The sequence below is a fragment of the Bactrocera dorsalis genome, chromosome 6 (assembly GCF_023373825.1).
Source record: "Bactrocera dorsalis isolate Fly_Bdor chromosome 6, ASM2337382v1, whole genome shotgun sequence".
NCBI classification, from domain to species: Eukaryota; Metazoa; Arthropoda; class Insecta; order Diptera; family Tephritidae; genus Bactrocera; species Bactrocera dorsalis.
Window position 1 is genome coordinate 24,919,663 of NC_064308.1, and position 25,556 is coordinate 24,945,218.

At 37.7% G+C, this 25,556-nt stretch overlaps 1 protein-coding gene and 1 long non-coding RNA gene across 52 annotated transcripts in view; one reads left to right on the forward strand and one right to left on the reverse strand.

Annotated features, from left to right (window-relative positions):
- The window catches only part of LOC105230773 (twitchin), a 152,963-nt gene that overhangs the window by 89,636 nt on the left and 37,771 nt on the right, over positions 1-25,556 (reverse strand). For 45 of the 49 annotated variants that reach the window (XM_049459936.1, XM_049459935.1, XM_049459933.1 and 42 more), the window contains 4 exons: positions 23,963-24,280; positions 23,659-23,784; positions 20,343-20,507; positions 19,777-20,004 (listed from right to left, as the gene is read on the reverse strand). In XM_049459936.1, the coding sequence (XP_049315893.1) occupies positions 19,777-20,004; positions 20,343-20,507; positions 23,659-23,784; positions 23,963-24,280 (837 nt within the window). The remainder of the gene's footprint in view (positions 1-19,776; positions 20,005-20,342; positions 20,508-23,658; positions 23,785-23,962; positions 24,281-25,556) is intronic. The other 4 variants (XM_049459945.1, XM_049459934.1, XM_049459931.1 and 1 more) reach the window with 1 other exon arrangement.
- Positions 1-25,556, forward strand: part of LOC125779607 (uncharacterized) — a 128,475-nt gene that overhangs the window by 9,989 nt on the left and 92,930 nt on the right. The gene's annotated exons all lie outside the window — the stretch shown is intronic.

Genomic DNA, 25,556 nt, shown 5'->3' on the forward strand with positions numbered 1-25,556 from the left:
GGGTGAAGAGCAACCAGAAGCCGTTCAAGAACTGCCCATGCATCCCGAAAAATGCACTGTTTGGTGTGGTTTGTACGCTGGTGGAATCATTGGACCGTATTTTTTCAAAGATGCTGTTGGACGCAACGTTACGGTGAATGGCGATCGCTATCGTTCGATGCTAACAAACTTTTTGTTGCCAAAAATGGAAGAACTGAACTTGGTTGACATGTGGTTTCAACAAGATGGCGCTACATGCCACACAGCTCGCGATTCTATGGCCATTTTGAGGGAAAACTTCGGACAACAAAATGGACCCGTAAGTTGGCTACCAAGATCATGCGATTTAACGCCTTTAGACTATTTTTTGTGGGGCTACGTCAAGTCTAAAGTCTACAGAAATAAGCCAGCAACTATTCCAGCTTTGGAAGACAACATTTCCGAAGAAATTCGGGCTATTCCGGCCGAAATGCTCGAAAAAGTTGCCCAAAATTGGACTTTCCGAATGGACCACCTAAGACGCAGCCGCGGTCAACATTTAAATGAAATTATCTTCAAAAAGTAAATGTCATGAACCAATCTAACGTTTCAAATAAAGAACCGATGAGATTTTGCAAATTTTATGCGTTTTTTTTTAAAAAAAAGTTATCAAGCTCTTAACAAGTCACCCTTTATATAAATTGGTATCTATATTTTTGATCTTAAGCGATCCAAGTGCTACAAGGCGGCAACTGTTGTTTCCATCGAAAAGTTTGAAGTATTTTTCTTTAAGGGATCGTTGCAGTGTGAAAGATCGTTTTTTCTTTGTTGCATTATCGAATAGTATACACTGTAATAGACATTCTCTCAAAGTTTGAAAAATGAAAGGGAACAAAGTGGGAAATTAGCGTAACTCCAAACTTTAAACGCGTTTTTCTCAGAATGGTGTTTTTTAAACGGGTTTCGACTCTCAAATAAAAAAATCTAAAGATATATAGTTCCAATTTGAAGAGAGCATTTTTTAACGTCATAATCTATCGCGCTGGCGAGTTTTTTTTTTATTTTTTTGAAATCTTCCATTTTTTTCTACGAAAAACTATCGAAAAAAGAGCCAAATTCGCTACTTTTTGTTCAAACCGCCGCCATTTTGTCAAATTTAAAAAAAAAAATAGCGCGATGGTGACTTTCCCACAGATTAATATTCTTTTATTCTTAAGCTAATAGCTTAATCATGGACAAATAAAACGCACTTAGCTTAATCCGTATATTCGCTTAAAGATGAATTGGGTTGGCAATGCGGACAAGAACAATCAGCTGATATACAATTTAGTTTGAAATTTCAAATTAATAATATGCTATACAAATATATTAATTTTAGTTATTTGAGGTCTAGAATACAAAAAACTGAAAACAAGTGTTCATATTTGTCTTAATTTTAACTTAATACTCATCCAACAAATCTGTAATTTTGGTTGGTTTATATTTTCATATTTTTGTCAACTACTTTTTTCTTTAAAAAATCTTGCTATTGTGAATGAAAAAAAAAACGATGAACTGGCAATGCCTCTAGTTCAATACACAAGCTATGATAGCTATGACAAGCCAACATAATTGTGTTCGATCGTTGCGCAATATGCGATCGTTGCGCTTATGCTTTTCTTTCGGCACAGATACCGGGAGCTTACGAGCGCACTGCGGAACGATCGATGCTCCACACGTTTTAAGAACGGTATATATATCAATATTATATTATCAATATTTAAACAACAAAATTTCATTAACCTGAACTAATGGTATTAGGTGTACCTTAAAAACACATACAGATAAACAATTTATTTTATAAATGCCGCCATTTCTGTAGTAAAGTGTAACAAAAAAATAATCGACAACTGACAGTTTGGACTTAGTAAAAATTAAGCATTTTACTGGCGTGGAGCACTACATGATAGAAAAACGTGTCTTCATTATTGAACAATATTTCAAAAATAATGAAAGCTTGGCTCCCGGAAACAGAAAAGCATCCACAACGTCTCATTATTTGGTGTGGATTTCAAATTTGTATGAAAGTATGAATGGCCGTAGAGGCCATTTCCCCGATGTGTTGTTGTAGAAATTGCCATATTTTATGTACTTTATGATTTAATAAAAAAGTACAATCGAAAGATTAAACACTGTGTTTTCTATTTAATTCCAATCTTGCGTTAATTTTGGGACACCGTTATATACATATGCACATACATATGTAAAGGGTGATTTTTTAAGAGCTTGATAACTTAAAAAAAAAAAAAACGCATAAAATTTGCAAAATCTCATCGGTTCTTTATTTGAAACGTTAGATTGGTTCATGACATTTACTTTTTGAAGATAATTTCATTTAAATGTTGACCGCGGCTGCGTCTTAGGTGGTCCATTCGGAAAGTCCAATTTTGGGCAACTTTTTCGAGCATTTCGGCCGGAATAGCCCGAATTTCTTCGGAAATGCTGTCTTCCAAAGCTGGAATAGTTGCTGGCTTATTTCTGTAGACTTTAGACTTGACGTAGCCCCACAAAAAATAGTCTAAAGGCGTTAAATCGCATGATCTTGGTGGCCAACTTACGGGTCCATTTCTTGAGATGAATTGTTGTCCGAAGTTTTCCCTCAAAATGGCCATAGAATCGCGAGCTGTGTGGCATGTAGCGCCATCTTGTTGAAACCACATGTCAACCAAGTTCAGTTCTTCCATTTTTGGCAACAAAAAGTTTGTTAGCATCGAACGATAGCGATCGCCATTCACCGTAACGTTGCGTCCAACAGCATCTTTGAAAAAATACGGTCCAATGATTCCACCAGCGTACAAACCACACCAAACAGTGCATTTTTCGGGATGCATGGGCAGTTCTTGAACGGCTTCTGGTTGCTCTTCACCCCAAATGCGGCAATTTTGCTTATTTACGTAGCCATTCAACCAGAAATGAGCCTCATCGCTGAACAAAATTTGTCGATAAACACATTTCGAACCGAACACTGATTTTGGTAATAAAATTCAATGATTTGCAAGCGTTGCTCGTTAGTAAGTCTATTCATGATGAAATGTCAAAGCATACTGAGCATCTTTCTCTTTGACACCATGTCTGAAATCCCACGTGATCTGTCAAATACTAATGCATGAAAATCCTAACCTCAAAAAAATCACCCGTTATGTGGTAACGGTCTGAATGTGCCAAACTTGTTTCAGAGAAAGGTGGGCCATCGGCATATTTACGTTAGGTGCGTATATTTCTATGAATATCAAATCGCAGTGCATTGCTGGGTAGCAGCAACAAACAACAAATCTGATTTTTGCGAACAATTTCTTTCTACCCACGCTCTACGCCACCAGAGTCTAGGTGCCAATTAACAAAGTATTAGCAGATATAAAGAAGAGGACCCTTTATATACAATAGAAAATTGTATCACTTGCTTACCAAACCATCAGCATTTAAAAAAAAAAAATTTGTCCAAGTGTGCTTAACAGCAACTTCCAACAGGATAATGTCCCAAAACACACGTCGTATCTTGTACGTGAAAGGTTGTTATACAATTGAAAGCAACTCCTTATGGCCCAGCAATCACCAACCATTAATCCTATTCAACATATCTGGGACTTATTGGAAAACCGTATTTGGAAACATCGAGTTTCACCAAAAGAGGCCGTAAAATTTGCCTTATCGAATGAGTCAAAATATCCGGAAATTATACCAGAAATTTAATGAGGAGTATGCGCTGACGTTTACCTTTATTGCTACAAAAGTAAAACCAACAACACAATAGGAACCTGTACATATCTAAAACTTTGTAATTATTTCTGATTTACATATATAAATAATCATCAGTGTATATAAACTTATTTGACATAAATTAAGCGCATTTTACGCTTTTGTCTTTAATTGTGGAAAAATAATATTTTGATAAGCCATTTTACTGCTAAATATACATATTTTGAAATGCAAATTAAAAACCACTAGATGTTACATATTCATTTAAAACAAAGGAGCGTGTAAAGATTAATAGAACTATGTTGGTGTTTATGTAAAATTTATTGATTTATTGAATGGAAACTGTAATGGCTTATGTTATAAAAATGCCATGTGTTGATGAGCAAATAACTTGCAAAACCTTAAATTTCCATGCGTATTTTCCGAAATCATGTTTCTTATATTTTTATACCTTTGCAACATGTTGCTACAGCGCGTAACAGTTTTGTTTACCTAACGTTCGTTTGTATCACATAAAACAAATATAGTTATTATATAAATATACTAGCTTTTTACCCGCGGCTTCACCCGCAGTGGAACCATTAAATAAGTTTGGAAGATAAAGGGTAAGGGTAGAATAATAGAAATGAGTCAATATGATAACTAAACTTTATTGCTTGGCTGAGATCTGCAATTTTTAAAAATTACTGCAGACAATGAAGTTTCAACACCTTAAAATATGCGTATTGAAATGCAACAACAAATGTTAAAATATATTTTACCGTAACAAAAATAAATAATTCTGATTTCCAACAATTTAAAAAACTAAAATAAAAGTACAAGCGTCTTTTCGTGACGATGGCAAAAGCTAAAAATCATAAATTGAACAACTTTCTGATGCTTCTTCACAGAAAGAAGTCAGAAAAGTGGCAACAACGGAGTTGTCGATTTATAATATTTGTCCATTCTAAAATATTTTTCCGTGACTCGCAAAAATCTGCGTCGATATGTATGCAAGCTCATACATATGCAATCATATTTACGCTAGTTTGTAGGCGAAGCTCTTACAGCGGCAAGGGAAGCGGTCAATAGGCGGTCATTCCTTTATTTTTTTCGGCACAGCTTGGATTTTCTATCATCATACAAGTGCTGAACACATTGAGCACGACAGACTGCAACCGACATCTGTCAAATATTAAAATACACACGTTCTTAGGGACACAGGTATTGAGGCAGCTGCACAACTACATAACTGTGTCCCTAAGAACGTGTGTATTTTAATATTTGACAGATGTCGGTTGCAGTCTGTCGTGCTCAATGTGTTCAGCACTTGACTTGACGGCCACGGCGCTATGGCGGTTTTGTTTACTGTTTGAATTTTTTAATTCGTAATATCTTTTGAATGGAAACTCCAATTTAAATAATTTAAAAACTATTTTATAGGTAGTTAAATAGTCTTGACCATAAAATAATTTATTTGGATAAGGATTAATATAAACACATAAATAGCATGATTTGAATTTGGTTAGCATTTTCATTAATGTTTAAAATGAAAAAAGATGTTGTAGTGAACTAACTACAATAGTTGTACATATGCTACCGCAGAGTTTTTTGTAGACATTATGACGTTCTACAATATTGTTGTACATTATTTTATTCTACTCGTACTCGTATCACTAATAGTTTTGGCAGCGCATTCGACGAAAGACATTTCAAGATTCATTTTTCTACACCTTCGGTTACATTGTTCAAATTTTACAAAGGATCCGTAATTTTTCTTTCAAAATGAAATGTAGCCTATGTCAAATTGGAAGAATGAAGCATTCTATTGGTGAAATAATTTTTTAAATCGGCCCAGTACTTTTTGAGCCTATTCATTACAAACATACAAAAATAGGTACACATCTATCCTCTTTATAATATTAGTGTAGATTAAACAGGGATTTGGTATCCCCGCAAAACTAATACGGCTGTGTAAACTGACGTTGAGCAGCACCAAAAGCTCCGTCAGGATCGGGAAGGACCTCTCCGAGCCGTTCGATACCAAACGAGGTTTCAGACAAGGCGACTCCCTATCGTGTGACTTCTTCAATCTGCTGCTGGAGAAAATTATTCGAGCTGCAGAACTTAATCGAGCAGGTACAATCTTTTATAAGAGTGTACAGCTGCTGGCGTATGCCGATGATATTGATATCATCGGCCTCAACACCCGCGCCGTTAGTTCTGCTTTCTCCAGACTGAACAAGGAAGCAACGCAAATGGGTCTGGCAGTGAACGAGGGCAAGACGAAATATCTCCTGTCATCAAACAAATAGTCGTCGCACTCGCGACTTGGCTCTCACGTCACTGTTGACAGTCATAACTTTGAAGTTGTAGATAATTTCATATATTTAGGAACCAGCATTAACACCACCAACAATGGAAATTCAACTCAGGGTTGTGGAGACCAAGTGGAGAAGGACCTGTTGACTCGGCTATAATCGCGTAAGCGGTGTCTGCGCAAGTAAAGAAGCAGAAGATTAAACGGGATGGCAAGATGCGTTGTAAGTAGGCGTGGCCCTGTCTGTCAAATTGTTTAATGTCCATATCTTTCATACAGTTGAAGCAAATTCCATTTGATTCTTTCACTTCACAGTATGCAAATCAAACATCTTTGCACAAATAGTGCTCTTAAGGTATTTCCCCTTTGGCACAAAATTTGTCGAAGCCGGACTATAATACAATATAATGTTTTGCCAACACGTTAGAGGTTATACCCGTCTGTGGCCCTTTCAGGTATTCGGCTAACATAAACCTGACTTACTTGTTTCTCTTTATTTAAGTTTTTTAAATATGACGTAAATATGAAAACATCGAAATGTTTAATTAAAGAATGTTGAATGTAAGGAAAGGGGAAAAAACGACAAACAAAAAATCTGCAGCTTATTAAAAAATCCCAGATTTTTCGCATACGGTTAGATTAGTTAAAACTAGAAAAAAAATGAAGAAACAAGAAAAACATTAGCTTCTTTTACACCGACGCACATAGGAGCATTTTCTTTCAAAAACCGCACAAAAGTGAAAATTACAAACTTCAGCAATGCTACTCAGAATTGAGTTTTTTAGTACCTAATTAACCGTACGAGGTGTGTTTAAAAAGTATCGCAATCGTAACTGATAGTTTTCTTCGATTGCAGGGATGTGGTGCATCATGAGTTCTTGCCACAGGGAAGAACGGTCAATAAGGAATATTAACTGCAAGTTATGCGCAATTTGCGCAAAGCAATGCGCCAGAAACGCCCGGATTTGTGGAAGAACAAAAATTGGCTTTTGCACCACGATAACGCCCTTGCTCACACACATCGTTGCTTGCGCGCGACTTTTTGCCAAAAACAACACATTAATGATGCCGCAGCCACCGTATTCCCCAGATCTGGCCCCCTGTGACTTTTTCTTGTTCCCTAAACCGAAGAGACCCATGAAAGGACGACGTTACGCTTCTCTTGACGAGATAAAGACGGCAACGAAGGAGGAGCTGAAGAAGATAAAAAAAATGATTTTTTGAAGTGCTTCGAAGATTGGAAAAACCGTTGGCACAAGTGTATAATATCTCATGGGGATTACTTTGAAGGGGACAAAATAGATATTCAATCAGTCATCAATTTTGATTATTTAACTAAAAAAAATTTTTAATTTTTTAGAAATTAGTGCTTTTATTACAGAGTCGGGGGAGGTCGAGCTATAAATTATTTTTTTTTTTCTAAACTACAGGGTTTCTACTTAACATTTCCCCCCTTTAAAAAAACCGCTTTGAATTAGGTTGGTCGCTAGCATAAAATGTGTACTGCTTTATTTATTTATTTTTTATTAAATACTGAAATCCTGTTAAATTATTCTATACAGGTGGTGTATAGATGGTATAAGGGGGCTCTATCGGAGCCAGTGAGAAAATTGGACAATGGGCTTGGCACCGCCCACTATCTGGTGAATTTCCATATCTCGGGACCCGACTGATCAACAAAATTTGGAACTTAACATTCTTTTCACATTCCTATGTCACTCTGTGGAGGATGGAGTCATGTGTAGAAGTTCACGCAAGTGAGGAAAGTTCTCTGATCGCCATTCACTTGGGAGTGGCCAGAAACGATTCTTTTGCATATGACTCAAGCAGCTCACGACTTCCGGTCTTTGACCAAGTATCCTCTGGGTAGCCTAAAAACATCCGTTTGAAGGCGAGCTAAAGTGAGAAGGCGAAACATCCCCTGCATAGGGTTGTGCGCTGGGTTTGGGACCCGACAAACACACCCCCATTGAAAGATTCGCAACTGCTTCTGATGAGAGACACATCTTTTGATGACGACCATGGCAAACGAAACAAGGACTACGAATTGAGGGCATGCACCTGGAATGTCCGGTCCTTTAATTGGGAAGGTGCCGCAGCCCAGCTGGTTGATGTCATCGTGAAAATAAAGGCTGACATCACCGCCGTCCAAGAAATGCGATGGACGGGACAAGGACAGAGACAAGTAGGTCCTTGTGACATTTACTACAGTGGCCATATAAAGGAGCGCAAGTTTGGTGTATTCATGGTGGGAGAGAGGCTCCGTCGCCGAGTACTATCATTCACTGCGGTGAATGAACGTCTAGCCACAATCCGCATCAAAGCGAGGTTCTTCAACATATCGCTGATTTGCGCCCACGCCCCGACGGAAGAGAAGGACGATGTGACCAAAGATGCCTTTTATGAGTGCTTGGAGCGCACTTATGAGAGATGCCCCTGCCACGATGTCAAAATCGTGCTTGGCGACTTTAACGCCAGGGTGGGCAAAGAAGGTATCTTTGGCACTACGGTCGGTAAATTCGGCCTCCACGACGAAACATCCCCAAATGGGTTGAGGCTGATCGGCTTCGCCGGGGCCCGAAATATGGTTATCTGTAGTACTAGATTCCAGCATAAGAAGATACATCAAGCTACCTGGCTGTTTCCGGATCGAAAAACCACCAACCAGATCGATCATGTTGTGATAGACGGAAGACACGTCTCCAGTGTTTTAGATGTGCGTGCGCTCCGAGGTCCTAACATCGACTCGAACCACTATATTGTTGCAGCCAAAATTCGCACCCGCCTCTGTGCGGCAAAAAACGCACGCCAACAACCACAAGGAAGGTTCGACGTCGAGAAGCTGCAATCACAACAGACAGCCGAACGTTTTTCTACTCGGCTTGCACTCCTGCTCTCTGAGAGCACTCATCAACAACTCGGTATAAGGGAACTGTGCGACGGCATTTCAAACTCCTTACGTACAGCTGCAACCGAAACCATTGGTTTTCGGAAAGTGCAAAAGAACAGCTGGTGCGACGAAGAGTGCCGTGTCGCAGCGGAGAGAAAATAGGCTGCCTACCACGCAACGTTACGATCGACCACAACACGTGCGGGATGGGATAGATACCGAGAGTTGAAGAGGGAAGTGAGACGCATTTGCAGACAGAAAAAGAAAGAGGCCGAAATGCTTGAGTACGAAGAGCTTGATAAGCTGGCCGACAGGGGTAATGCTCGAAAATTCTACGAAAAAATGCGGCGGCTTACAGAAGGTTTCAAGACCGGAGCATACTCTTGTAGAACCCCCAAAGGTGATCTAGTTACCGATGCCCAGAGCATACTTAAATTATGGAGGGAACACTTCTCCAGCCTGCTGAATGGCAGTGAAAGCACAACACCGGGAGAAGGCGAACCCGATTCCCCAATCGATGACGATGGAGCAGACGTTCCATTACCCGACCATGAAGAAGTTCGAATAGCAATTACCCGCCTGAAGAACAACAAAGCGGCAGGGGCCGATGGATTGCCGGCCGAGCTATTCAAACACGGCGGTGAAGAACTGATAAGGAGCATGCATCAGCTTCTTTGTAAAATATGGTCGGACGAAAGCATGCCCAACGACTGGAATTTAAGTGTGCTATGCCCAATCCATAAAAAAGGAGACCCCACAATCTGCGCCAACTACCGTGGGATTAGCCTCCTCAACATCGCATGTAAGGTTCTATCGAGCGTATTGTGTGAAAGATTAAAGCCCACCGTCAACGAACTGATTGGACCTTATCAGTGCGGCTTTAGACCTGGCAAATCAACAACCGACCAGATATTCACCATGCGCCAAATCTTGGAAAAGACCCGTGAAAGAAGAATCGACACACACCACCTCTTCGTCGATTTCGAAGCTGCTTTCGACAGCACGAAAAGGAGATGCTTTTATGCCGCGATGTCTGAATTTGGTATCCCCGCAAAACTGATACGGCTGTGTAAACTGACGTTGAGCGGCACCAAAAGCTCCGTCAGGATCGGGAAGAACCTCTCCGAGCCGTTCGATACCAAACGAGGTTTCAGACAAGGCGACTCCCTATCGTGCGACTTTTTCAATCTGCTGCTGGAGAAAATAGTTCGAGCTGCAGAACTTAATCGAGCAGGTACAATCTTTTATAAGAGTGTACAGCTGCTAGCGTATGCCGATGATATTGATATCATCGGCCTCAACACCCGCGCCGTTAGTTCTGCTTTCTCCAGGCTGGACAAGGAAGCAAAACGAATGGGTCTGGCAGTGAACGAGTGCAAGACGAAATATCTCCTGTCATCAAACAAACAGTCGCACTCACGTCAATGTTGACAGTCATAACTTTGAAGTTTCGTCTATCTTGGAACCAGCGTAAACACCACCAACAATGTCAGCCTAGAAATCCAACGCAGGATAACTCTTGCCAACAGGTGCTACTTCGGACTGAGTAGGCAATTGAGAAGCAAAGTCCTCTCTCGACAGACAAAAACCAAACTCTATAAGTCACTCATAATTCCCGTCCTGCTATATGGTGCAGAGGCTTGGACGATGTCAACAGCGGATGAGTCGACGTTGCGAGTTTTCGAGAGAAAAATTCTGCGAAAGATTTATGGTTCTTTGCGCGTTGGCCACGGCGAATATCGCATTCGATGGAACGATGAGCTGTACGAGATATACGACGACATTGACATAGTTCAGCGAATTAAAAGACAGCGGCTACGCTGGCTAGGTCATGTTGTCCGGATGGATGAAAACACTCCAGCTCTGAGAGTATTCGACGCAGTACCCGCCGGGGGAAGCAGAGGAAGAGGAAGACCTCCACTCCGTTGGAAGGACCAAGTGGAGAAGGACCTGGCTTCGCTTGGAATCTCCAATTGGCGCCACGTAGCGAAAAGAAGAAACGACTGGCGCGCTGTTGTTAACTCGGCTATAATCGCGTAAGCGGTGTCTACGCCAATTAAGAAGAAGAAGATGTCACTCTGTGAAAAGAGTGAAATCGGACTACAACCACGCCTACTTCTCATATAACAAAATTTAAAATTCCGTTTGGTTCTTTCATTTTCAGGTACACAAGTAAAGAATTTATTAATACCACGGAAAAACATTTTGCGGTAATAATTCCCTTAAAGTAAGCCACCTTTTAACCAATAATTGTCCAAATCCAATCAAACCTGTTCAAGCCCCTAGGTACCGAATATGTTGACCCGATACCAATAGTTGACTTTTGACCGAAAATATCGTTCAATGTGTGATATATGAAATTGAAATTCACACAGAATCCTTTTCTGGCAAGAGTATTTCATTGTGTCAAAAATGTCTTTAATCGGGTCAATACTTTCGTGAGGCCCCATATACCTAATATAAAGATTTTAGAACTTCTAGGGTACTTTATGCTGGATATATCATGTTTTATTCACAACAGTGTATCTTTCTGCCAAAAATATATACAATTGCGCGAGTTATGTGCTAAGTGGTCCGATATCAGTAGTTCCGACAAACTAGCAAACTCAAAGCTAATTGGAGAGAAAAGGACGTGTGCAAAATTTCTGACGGATGTGTCAAAAACTGAGGAACTGCAAATTGCGATCGCAGTTCGAAACAGTGAATTTTACTGTTTTATATTTACTTATTCTTTTATTATGATGCTCTTATAATTATTTCGTTTAACCGAATATTATTTAATTTAAAACAAGAATTGTAATTAATTAATTTCAGAAAAAAATATGGAATAAAAAATTACGGGTTTTTAATATTTTCCCAAAGGTTAGGAAACTCCCGTTATTAATTTGGTCTTGAGAATATTATTAGCGGGTATTCAAAACATTCTGATGGATTATGGAATTCCCGTCATTAGTTTTTCTTTGAAAATATTAAAAGCGGATCATATCAACATACAAATGAACTATGCAATAAGCTCTAAGTTTCAGGAAGCCGAACCGCTCCAACATTTGCGAAAATGTAGTGAAAAGAAAGGCGGAAAAGCTTGACTCGAGTTACAGGAACCAAGAGAGAATTTGCCGCCAATAATGACAAAAGGTTCCGTCGTTCCAACGACAGTCGGGTGTACGTAACTGGAAGGGACCCGGACGTTTATTCGGCCAAACACTGTCAAATCGGCAGAATCTGCCGCTACAACAACAGCAACAAAAGATCTCCGTTTGAACGTCGACTTAGTTGCGATCGCAATAGCAATCTAAAATCATAGTGATTTAAAAATAGCAATCACTGAAATCACAGATATCGAAAAATCGCAATTCGCTCATCTCTAGTATATACTGACTTAACTCACCGTGTTATGGGTATAAAACGTTAACTTCAGCCGAAGCTTTTACATTTTACGTGGTGAAGAAGTCAATAATTTCAAGAAATTCTGAATATAACTCATTCATATGACCTCCCGACTTCTTTCGGAGTCACCACTTTCATTTTGAAAGAAGTACGGACAGATTATTCTGCCAGACCAAAAACCGCATCAAACTAGAAAAAAATCAAGAAACAAGATAAACCTTAGCTTCTTTTTCACCGACGCACATAGGAGCATTTTCTTTCAAAAACCGCACAAAAGTGAAAATTACAAACTTCAGCAATGCTACTCAAAATTTAGCATTGAAAACAGTGAATCATCAAAATAACTAAAAAAAAAAAGTTTTTTATTTTTTAGAAATTAGTGGTTTTGTAATAGACAATAACGGAGTCATCACTTTCATTTTGAAAAAAGTACGGACGGATGATTCCAGACCAAAAACCGCATCAAACTGTTAATTTAGGGGAATGTTATGGTTGTTAATGAATAATTTGTCGAATTTCTTTGCACTAGAATCGACAGTTTGGTTTATTTATCGCACCACTCATATGAAAGTAACCCTAATCGGTGAAGATGATTTTCTTAAAAAATGGTTATCTTTTTGAAATTGTTCCAAGACTAAGTCAGCAAATTCACGCGTTTACAGTGGTGCAATGGCTTCAATTGAGTAAGAGAACAATTATATGCAAAACCCGACAGGTTGTGGTTTGAGACAGTCCCAATTCTTGAGACAGGCTTGGAATCGACAAATTACGGTCTTGAGGAGTACTTGCCTGAACGGCAACACTATTTTCATTACTTCGGTTCTTTGTCATATGTAAAGACATTGACGCACGAAAAATTCGACGAATAGCGAGCAGAGGTGGACGATTATTGCGACTATATTAAAAATTTCGAAAATAAATGTTCCCACTAAGTTCGGGTGATATTTCTCTGCTAGTGTGTGATATACCTCTATTAGAAGGAGGCCCAACGTTCATCTGCTAATGTTGCTCCTTACTGAAATCCTTCGTAGTTTGTGCTCCTGTAATAATAGTATATTATATTATAGCTCTTTATATTCTACTATTTTTTGGGTTTGGCAATGATCTAATTTGCAACCTCTTCAGAGCGCTGAGAAATACGTGTACCAAGTTTCAGGAACATACAACACTTTTCACATAATTTATCGGTTTTGTGGACTGACGTAATTTTCCATATATTATAATATAATGAAATAAAATTATCAGCTAGTAAACCTGAAGGTTCTAAATAGAACTTTAACGCAAATAAAATTTAAAAGAGCCTTAATCATAAACACACATTACTTAATAAAAATTCTTAAAACTTCAAATATGTAAATACCATATGGTCTCAACATAGATTAATACAAATTGATTTTTAAATCTTATGTACATACATATATATACTTTGTTTAATTGCTATAAAAACATTTATTTCTGTGAAATACTGAAAAAATGTGTTTCCATTCCAAAAATTGAATGGTGTCATTTAAAAGCTCTATGGTAACTCAAATAATTCTGTAAAAAACAATTTTTTTTCTAACGGTAGTTTTCCTACTATTGAAAGTAGCATGCAGAATGCACTGAACACAGTGTTTCATTGCTATAAAGACAGCCCTTCCACCCCAAAAAAAGGGGAAAAAATTGTCTTTTGTCCTAATCATTTATTGTATTTCCATTATCTATATAAATAAAAATGAATCGCCCAAATGTATGTACGCTCATAACTTTCATACGACTCAACCAAATTTGATAATTCTTTTTTTAAAATGTTCGTTGAGGTTCAGGGATGGTTTCTGGTTTTCGAATAAATGCCGGAAAACCCCTAAAAACAGCCCTTGAATGTTTGTTCGTTAGTAACGCTAAGAGAACGGCTGAACCAATATTGATGAAATTTTAAGAGGTTGTTCGTTGTGGATCGGGAAAGAAAATTTAAAAATTCCAAAAAGTTAATTTTTCCATAAAAATTTTGTTGTTCAATTTTTTTGTTTTGTTTTTTAATTATTTAAATCTTTCAAATTTGGCGTTTGCTTCAAAAAATTTTGAAAATTATTCAGTGAAAATGTTATGTGTTTTTCACACAAAGTGATCAATTACAGATTGAAATTTGTCACGATGCCATGAAGAGGTCGCGCTAATATCGGTCGGTGTTCTTTTCGGCATCAACATACATTAGCAGCCCAAGGCACATGAACGAGTACTCCCAGGATGCGATGACATACGTGCGGTATTATGGGTCGCGATCAATCAGAAAGCGATCGTCACGATGTCACAGCAAGACTTTTCAACAGCTTCGATGGACATTATCTTGAAGCAACGAATATATGGTGCTGTTAGATGCTAGATGTACTCTGTTGGCAAAAGAGAAGTTTGCCGCACGCACACATTCTTCTTGAGATGGTGGGTAGTGGTTCCACCAGATCAAATTGATGAAATTATTTCTGCGGAAATTCCTGATGCAGAGAAAGATCCAGTATTATACGAAGTGATGAAAACCAATATGGTTCATGGACCTTGCGAACACCACAATCCCACTTCGGTTTGTATGTCTGATAATAAATGGACGAAACCCTATCCACGTTTCTTTCGGAAACACAATCTGGAAATGATGGATATCCACTCTATCGGCGTCGCTCACCAGACGACAATGGCAGAACATTCAGCATTCAATTTAGAAGAGTGAATATCGAAGTTGACTACACATTGATCGTGCTATATTCCCCACTGTTGTTTAATTCACATTCAAAACTCATATCAATGTTGAGTACTGCAGTTTGGTGAAATCTATAAATTGCGTTTGTAAGTACGTCACCAAGGGAAGCAACATGGCGGTTATTGGTCTTGAACGATACGGTCGATACGCTAAAGCGCTTTGTAGGATATTTACTTTTGTAATTCATGAACGTTTTCCGACTGTTGTGCGTCTCGCAGTTAATTTGGAGAATGGCCAAAGTGGGTATTTCGACCCAGGGAATACAGTACAGCCACCAGCAACAAAACTAACATTTACGAGTTTTTTCTCAACTTTCGTCAATGATCCGTTTGCGAGAACAATGCTCTATTCGGAAATACCTTGATATTATACCTGGAATGCATCGTCGAAGAAGTAGTTGCGCAGAAAGCAAGGCCAACCAGTAGATGGGCATCCAGGTGTGTTATCAACTAATGCATTAGGACGAATTTACACAATCTACCCGAAAAACGACGATTGTTTCTACCTTCGGTTGCTATTGATTAATGAACGCGGTACAACTTCATTTGGGTCATTGCGTACTGCGAATGGTACGGTGTCTGCGAGTTTTGGAGAAGTAAGCCAGCAATTACAATTGCTGGAAAATTTCAATCACTGGAATGCAAATGAAGTTCGCACACTTTTCGCGATAATCATTTCGACGTATCAGCCTTCAAATCCGCACCCATTATGGGATACGAACAAAAATAACATTGCCGAAGACATTTTACATTGTCTTCGCTAAACCTTGGAAATGGGTCAATTCCAGTTGATGCTTCCGGTGGTTCGATATCAATTCCATCTTCCCGTTATCAATTCACGAAAGATGAACTCATCACAAATGACCAGACATTGGCCAAATTATCGTGACTACGATTCCTTAAGTGCACGTGCAATGATAGCTGCCAAAAATGTTGATGTTGATGACTTAAACTGGAAGATTCAAAGTGAAATTCCGGGAGACTTGAGCTCATACAAATCGATCGATCGTCTTGACAATGAAGACGACGCCGTGATTCATCCAGTGAAATTTCTAAATTCTTTGGACAGGCTTGGTATGCCACCGCATCATTTGCGTCTCAAAGTTGGATCTGTCGTTCATATGTTCCGCAATCTGCGCTATCGAATACAAGGGGCAGAATGCTTGAATCTAATAATTCCTTTGAGTTCTACCGATTTGCCATTTCAGTTCAAACGTATTCCGTTTCCAGTGAAAATTGCATTTGAGATGTCAATCAACAGGAAACAAGGATAGTCGCATAGTGTGTAGCATAAATTTGGAAATGCTCTGCTTTTCACATGGTCAGGTATACGTGGCGTACTCACGAGTTGGAAAACCATCTTTTTTGTATACCGGAACAAAAACCAAAAAATTTTGTTTATCAAGCTGCGTTACATTGAAAAAGAAAATGCAACTTAACTTTCCTTTCGATTCAAAACATATAATTTCACGCAGAACAACGGCTGCGGGGTCAGCTAGTTATTAATAAGTGCGAATAAACGATTCGTTATTGAGTTGGTATAATGAGAAAGAATTTCTGGGGTTAATAAAGCCCATACAGGGTTTGTCGAGAAAGTAATAGGACTGATTTTCTTCCGTCGCGACTGTATCGGAGCGTGCGTGCATCGACTGGGTTCGGTAGAGAGCGTTCCTAGCTAACGAACGAGCGGCTAGTCAGCTGTCTCCGAGCACCTGGAGAGTCAAAACAAACATTTGCGGATACGTGTTTCTGTGAGTGGTGTAAGCCGAAACTGCAGTGTTTGTTAGAGCAGAGATACGCAATTAAATTCTGTGTAATTCTGCTGCTGGAGAAAATAATTCGAGCTGCAAACTGAATCGAGCAGGTACAATCTTTTATAAGAGTGTGCAGTTGCTGTCGTATGCCGATGATATTGATACACCCGCGCCGTTAGTTTTGCTTTCTTTATACTGGACAAGGAACAAAGCAAATGGGTCTGGCAGTGAACGAGGGCAAGACGAAATATCTCCTGTCATCAAACAAACCGTCGTCGCACTTGCGACTTGGCTCTCACGTCACTATTGAAAGTCATAACTTCGAAGTTGTAGATAATTTCGTCTATTTAGGAACCAGCATTAACACCACCAACAATGTCAGCCTGGAAATCCAACGCAGGATTACTCTTGCCAACAGGTGCTACTTCGGACTGAGTAGGCAATTGAAAAGTAAAGTCCTCTCTCGACGAACAAAAGCCAAACTCTATAAGTCGCTCATAATTCCCGTCCTGCTATATGGTGCAGACACTTGAACGATGACAACAACCGATGAGTCGACGTTGTGAGTTTTCGAGAGAATAGTTCTCCGAAAGATTTATGGTTCTTTGCGCGTTGGCCACGTGAATATCGTATTCGATGGAACGATGAGATATATGACGACATTGACATAGTTCAGCGAATTAAAAGACAGCGGCTATGCTGGCCATTTCATGTTGTCCGAATGGACGAAAACACTCCAGCTCTGAAAGTATTCGACGCAGTACCTGCCGGGGAAGCAGAGGAAGAGGAAGACCTCCACTCCGTTAGAAGGACCAAGTGGAGAAGGACCTGACTTCGCTTAGAATATCCAATTGGCGCTACGTAGCGAAAAGAAGAAACGACTGGGGCGCTGTTGTTAACTCGACTATAATCACGTAAGCGGTGTCTACGCCAATAAAGAAGAATAATTCTGTAGCTCGGTAAATCTGCGACAGAGACCTTTGATATGATAAAGCAGGCAACATATGGGGCTTTAGCAAGAAATGGTGTGTTTCTGTGGCACCAGGCTTTTTTTGAGGACCGAGAAGAGGTCGCTAATGAAGACCGAGTTGGGAAACCTGCGACGAAGTGAAAACGATACTCATTGTCTTTTTTGACATTAAAAGCATCGTTCACCATGATAAACCGGCAACGCCAAGTTTTACGTGGAAGTCCTCAAGAGACTCATACGGAGGGTCGATCGGGTCCGACAAACATCGCAGCCAATTGAAAGTTGCACCACGACAACGCCCCGGCTCACACCACGCCCGGACTTTTTTTGTTTTCTTGCCTGAAAGGGCTGATGAAAGGCAAGCATTTTGGGACGACAGAGGGTATATCGTAAAATCGTATTAAATTGACGATGATTCTCGTAAAGAGGGTGGTGCCACGGTTTTCTGATACCATTTCGGAGATAAAATTAATGTCTCACGGATATTTAGGTACTCTATACTTATACCTTTTTTAAGGTTTTGCCCACATGTGCCGCTTGCTACTGTGATTCACTGCACCAAATTATAGTTTTTTATCTTAATTTAGTTCTTAGTTATGGCACTTTATAAGTTTTCGGTAAATGACGTTTTAAAGGCGTGACAGTAGTCCGCCTACGCCCATCTACAAACTGGTACTTTTTTTGTACTAAGGAACCCGCATACCAAGTGTCATCAAGATACCTCTATTTTCACTCAAGTTACAGCTTGAACGGACGGACGGACAGTCACCTGGATTTTAACCTGTCTCGTCATGCTAATAATTTATGTATATACATTAGGGTGTTTTCTTTTTATTGAACTATTAATTTTTGTTAGTCCCGTCACGAAATTTCCTTGGAAATACCTTAAAAAAAATTCCCCGAAAATTTCAGCTCTTAATATTAAAATTATGAACTGGACCAAGGCCTGTAAAAATTTTCCATAGAGAATACACTACAATCGTGAGCTTTTATCTTTAAATTCCTACAGATCAAAGGTATTTTATGGCATCACTTTGACTTTAGACGCATATTTCTCAGAATTGTTCACGCTACAAAAGTGCCCAGGGCAACAAAGTCGTAACTCACACCGGCGAGGTAGTACGGGGCTCTAAACCCGATTTTTCCAAGAATTTCATCATTTCATTTGTCATTTTAATTTATATTTTAGCTAGAGTGTTGAAAAAATATTCAATCTTAAAAAGAGTGCATGATATTCTTGACAAAAACGCATTAAAGATATGTATGCCATTCCCCACTTCTACGCTAGCGGAGTCGCGGGTTTAGCCCCAGTATTTAATAAAGTATCTTAGCCTTTCAGTCTTTTCGTTTCTCTGGACATATCGTAGACATTGAATTCAATATAGATATAATGTTTTATACGGCAAAAATGAAACAACAATTTGTTTCTATTTTTGTAACAATAATAAAATAGCAGATGAATATCACGCAAAACAATTTTGTGAATTTCTACTTTTCACGTAAGATAATAAAAACTCTGTCTGGTTGATAGGAAGTATTATTGTACCTTGAAAATATTTTTAATTTAGAATTTTCTTCAACCATATTTAAAAATATCCACTCCGTCTGCTCGCCACAGCACATTGAAAAATATTCATAAAAGGTATGCGTTTCAATGCTTTTTTTGTATAAAAGTACACATAAATCTTTTAGATGAAAACGATTTTCGAATATTTACTAAATAAATGCATAAACTTCTCAAAATATATTTGCTGTATCAACTTTGCATCATATTTTTCGAACCATAATTGCGGTATGTATGAAACAGCAGGGAGTCTTATAAAATTTCTTATATTACTCATCTTAAAAGTAAATACGTTCGTTAGTGATGTGTTTTTACACCATGCTTTGTTTTTTTTTAATCCTTATTTGGAATATTGAACATAGTTTATTATTTAAAAAAATATATGATAAATATTCATCTCCTAAGTGCAAGCAACATTTTCTTAGACTTTTCTCATTTTACAATAATGGTTGGTGTGAAAATTGAATTCAATAAAAAAACAAAGCTTACCTTTGTCGAATCTTTTGTAGGCGATTGGACTTGCGGTATAACCCTATTAGCCGTTAACTGTGTTTCACTTTTAGCCTTTACTTTCTTTTCAAATTCAAATTTTGTATATTTCTCTAATTCGGGACCTTCGCAGTAATCCAAGATTGTTGGTAAACTTTCAGGTTTTTTTAAAACCTGAACTTTTACTTTATCGGATGCTATCAAGATTTCACCTTCTTTCATTGTTTCCTTAAAAAACATGGGTATATAAGGATATATGTATATATCTTAATGCAAATCTTAAATGGACTTTTTAATTAAAAAATAAGAAAAAAAGCATGAGGAGAAAAGAAAGTTTTGCTAAAAAGGGGGCAAGAAAAATCAAATAGATTTAATAGTAAAATATAAAAATAAAATGCTGTAATCTTTTTAGTACCAGTCAGTGAAGTATTTAGCTCTCGATTTTAGAAAAAAGTAACAAAGAGACGACGGTGCTTCTCAAGAAATTTGACAGAATAATTAGAGCGAGAGAAAACAGATAGAGGCAGAAAGACCGCGCATGAGAGAATGCTTCATTGTTCAATTACCTTTAACATCTGTTGGGCTTGCTGTGGAACCTCTTTATCTTTTGGATCTTTTACTACGGGTTTCAAAACTACTCCCAAAAAATTTTCAATGGGTTCTTTGGTCATAAGATTTTTAACTGAAGAACGCCGACGTTGCTGTTTGAGCTCCTTGAAAGATTGATTACCCTGCACAAAAGGATAAGTACAAAACATAGCAGTATATATTTAATTCCTTTACAACCCTAAAGAATATGTTAAAAAAAGTTCTGAGTCGTATCGTTGACTATTTACCGTTTCAACTATAGAGGAATTAAATTATATTAATTTTCGTTCAGTATAATCAGAAGTAATTTGCTCGGTCGCAATGCTTACAACTATAAATTAACAAGCAGCTGCCATAGTTCTTAAGTTTAAGGAGAAAAAGTGCTGGTTTACTAACAAACGAGTATTTCTAGATCGAGATGATGCATAGACTTGTTCCTGCGTTTTGGCCCAAAGCACAGTATTACATATTTATACACCTTCAAAAACAAGTTATGTTCACTAAGAAACTAATCATTCAAAGCGTGAACCTCTGAGGTTCGGTATCAATTTGATTTTTTATTAATTAGTTAATGTTTCGCGCTGTGAAAATATCCAATTCGAGACCCATCTATAACTACATTTGTGCGGATTGCCATAACATGCCGTAGCTTGATTATTATTCTACTTTTGTTACAAAAAGAAGGCTTATATGCACTTGCAGCGGAATGCAATTATATTTGCAACGTATGATACTCTGCAGTCGCAAAACTTCAGTTTCCGCTGCTAAAAAGATTACCTATAGATAAAGATATAATGAGCCTTACTCACATAGATTAATTTCTTTTTTCAAATTATATAGTTGTTCGACTCAGATTCCGAATTTTGTAAAGATGTAAATATATATTTTAAATAATAAAACAAAACTTATGAGAAAGGGTAAAGAAAAGTATTAAAAAAGACGAAAATGAAAAAAAAGATTTCGGTAAAGAAAAAAAAATACGTTCTATACGATATTAGAAACAAAAATATTTTACTTAAGCATAATTTTCGCAGAAACTATTGGCCTGTCGTCGAAAATTGCGATAAAATCGCTGAATTGGTCGAAAGAGACCGGCATAGTAGTCATCAAACCGATATAAACCATTTGAAGAAGCTTGGAGTCACTAAGAAGCTCCATGTATGGGCCACACACTAGTTGATTCAATAAAAATACCGCAAGACTTTTTTGACAACCCAATATTTATAAATTGCCGCTAAATAAGACGATTCTCCCACTAAGCGATGTCTACTTCCTGAAAGTTCGCTCAAATTTATGCTTTTTTCGATTTAAATTAAGTAATTTCGAAATAATATTATACAAGCGGCCTCATCCGTAGCACTATTGGTCGCCCATACTGTCTCTTTGTAAGAAAATAACTACAAACGAAGAAGGGACAAATTCAGTAAACGAGTAATAGTACGAGAGCTAGCAACAACGAAAAAATAAGAATTTCAATTTTCTCCCTCTCCCGCCAGATAGGCCGTGGATCCGGGAGAGTAAAAGATTGAGAGAAACAGCATTTCTAAGAAGTTTTTTACCTGAAATTCTCTTTCGAAAACGTTGCTACCGCTTAGACTATAACTATCGATCCAATCTTGGGCTCTAAATGGTGCAATCAGCCCGGCGTTATTTAATTTATATATTTAGATGCATAAAAACTCGTATGCATTTTCTTTTAAAACTTCACAAGAGCAAACATGTCACATACAAATTAAGCAATATATTCTACATCTGCATATATTATATTATATGTACATATATTAATCGAGAGAACTCTATTATATAATATGGGTTTTCTGACATTCTCTCTGAGACAAGTGGCAGATGTTAAATACATACATGTAAACACATAAAGACACAGTAGATATTAAAAAATATGTATGTTGACAGGTAATTGAAAATCAAACTAGTAAGGAAGGGCTAAGTTCGGGTGTCACCGAACATTTTATACTCTCGCATGATAAAGTGATAATCGAGATTTCATTATCCGTCTTTTAGATATTTTTTTATTTTGCTGTAAAATTAATTAGATTCGAAGTTCCTGAGATATGGTTTTTGGTCCATAAGTGAGCGACGCCACGCCCATTTTCAATTTTTAAAGAAAGCCTGGGTGCAGCTTCCTTCTGCCATTTCTTCCGTAAAATTTAGTGTTTCTGACGTTTTTTTTTAGCCGGTTAACGCACTTTTAGTGATTTTCAACATAACCTTTGTATGGGAAGTGGGAGTGGCTATTATCCGATTTCTTCCATTTTTGAACTGTATATGGAAATGCCTGAAGAAAGCGACTCTATAGAGTTTAGTTGACATAGCTATAGTAGTTTCCGAGATATGTACAAAAAACTTAGTAGGGGGCGGGGCCACGCCCACTTTTCCAAAAAAAATACGTCCAAATATGCCCCTCTCTAATGCGGTCCTTTGTGCCAAATTTCACTTTAATATCTTTATTTATGGCTTAGTTATGACACTTTATAGGTTTTCGGTTTTCGCCATTTTGTGGGCGTGGCAGTGGGCCGATTTTGCCAATCTTCGAACTTAACCTTCATATGGAGCCAAGAAATACGTGCACCAAGTTTCATCATGATATCTCAATTTTAACTCAAGTTACAGCTTGCACGGACGGACGGACGGACGGACAGACAGACATCCGGAATTCAACTCTACTCGTCACCCTGATCACTTTGGTATATATAGCCCTATATCTGACTCTTTTAGTTTTAGGACTTACAAACAACCGTTATGTGAACAAAACTATAAACTCTCCTTAGCAACTTTGTTGCGGGAGTATAAAAATTACAGATTAACTTACCTCAATAGGAGCAAAAGGTACTTTCCTCTGCTTAGTTTGAACGCAAAATTGTTACGGGAGGATGTTGCTTTTCCATATGAGTTAAGTTAAGAATGGTTTGGACGTCGGGAAATGCAATATAAATATGAAAGGAATTTAAAAAATGTATTTCGTATTTATGCAAAATGCTGGTGTATAAGGAAAATTCAGACAATACAATGTCAGAATGGATCTACGAAGAGGAGGGGCGCATTCGGTGGCAGTGTTTGTTTGACACCCAAAATCGGAGATTTTAATTCAAGCTCAGAAGAATTTACAAAGTAACATCAATATTCAAAATATGTTGAACGAAAAAGGCAAATCCCCACCCACCAAAAAACTCAAAACTCGACCCACCTCCCCCAGAAAAAAATTCCGTATCCGTCACAGAATGTCGTACACTTGTACATAATAAAATAAAATGCATTTCTACTTCATATATGACTTACCTCTGGCTCAACAATCACAGGACGCAAACTTGCAGAATCAATGTTAGTATCATCTTCTGGAATCTTTCCTTTACCTACTTTGAAGTCAGTGGATTCATCAGCTGACACTTGGTCGGCCTTTTCTTTCTGCAAACATGAGTAAACACATGCATACAGCATTTATCATTTAATTATATGGTACATTGAAATAATAAATGAGTTTCTACTTATTAGCAGCTGTTTTCATCGAACGAAATTACTTAGTAAACGACCCATTAATATATACATTTTAAATAATTTATGCAAAATATGAGCTGTTTCATACCTTTGGTGGTCCGCTTTTCAGAATTCCTTTCTCTGGTTCGTTTTTCTCTGAATCTAATACCGGTTTTTGCATTTTCGTAGGTATATCAAGTTCTCGACTAAAGTCACTTGCAGCGAATTCAGACTTTTCATATTTTTCTAAAACAGGCCTTTCATAGTCCGGTATTTCTGGTAATTCTTCATATTTCGGCTTAGCTTTAACCTTAGCCTTGGCTTTAGGCTTAGGCGGTTCTGGCTTTGGTTCTTCTTTAGATGTAGTAATAGAAGTTTTTCGTAATTTTGGCAGTTCTTCAACAACAGTCTTTTCTTCTTGTTTTTGCTGATATTGAATGCAATGCAAAGAAAACAAAGACCATAAAACATGGAGGAATACAAGGAAGGAAACATCATATAACAATACAAAAACATTTTTGAGTTGTTAGAAATTAATTAGTAACAGGAAATTAAAAGTTAATAACAAATTTTAATTCGAAAATATAAGCTAAGAATTATAGTTTTAAGATCCCTTTAGCAAAATTTTAGAAGTTCAGAATGAATTATAAGATATTTCGCCCACCTTTACTTTTATGTAGTCAATATTACAAATATTAATTGCATTTTATACATTATAACGCAAGACATTTGAACTTTCAATTTATGGGGTTGTAGTTGCAAACTCTGCTTAATTTTAATAGTAGCCCATATAAGTATTCGATAAAGATTACATTCAGTTTTTACCGTTACTTTTTCCGTCTTAAGCTGCGACATTTATAAACAAGAGTGAACAATAAATAACTGGCGGTGAAGTAAAGAATTTCAGAATGAGAAGTCGCAGTAGAGAGAAACAGTTTTAAATTTGCAAGCCAGGAGACAACCTTTTTTCTGCCACTGCTCCTTTTAAAATTCATGATAATGATGGTGCAATCTTGCTTCTATTATTCTTGGTGAATAGCAGAGAATTTCGGTAGAACAAGAGGGGTGGAATACCAGTATCTTTTCTCTAAGTAATATGCCTTCTACATGGTATATATTTTAAGCCAAGGACTCGATATATATGTAACGTGTTATCATCATTATTAGCTGCTGAACTTCAATGTGTAAGAAGCGAATTAGCTAATGTTTTTTCATGGTTATACTCCCACTATTTTATATATTATATTATAGCAATTAATAGTATAATTCTCTGTCCGATTATGCTCTCGGGATAATAAATTATAAACTTTCCTGGCCAATGATATCCAGAAGGTAACATCCCTCACGAAAATTTACTTTACTTCGCCGGAAATTCATATGTATGTAAGAAGACATTTTTATTAAGAATCTGAATGGAAGGAAATGCAACTAGAAGTGACAAATAGAAGACAAATAGGAGAAGATTAAAATCGAAACAAAAACTGAATTGAAGCATTTTGAAGAGAATGCAATTTACAAGAGTTGTGTTGTTCGACTCTTCATAATTATTTCCATACCCCATATTGGCACGAAGCTTGTGATACCTAGAAGGAAACACCTCATAAATTATATATATTATATACATAAATGATCTGCATGACGAGCTGAGTCGATTTAGTCATGTACGTGTCAATTTGTACATATGTATGCGAACTAGTCAATTA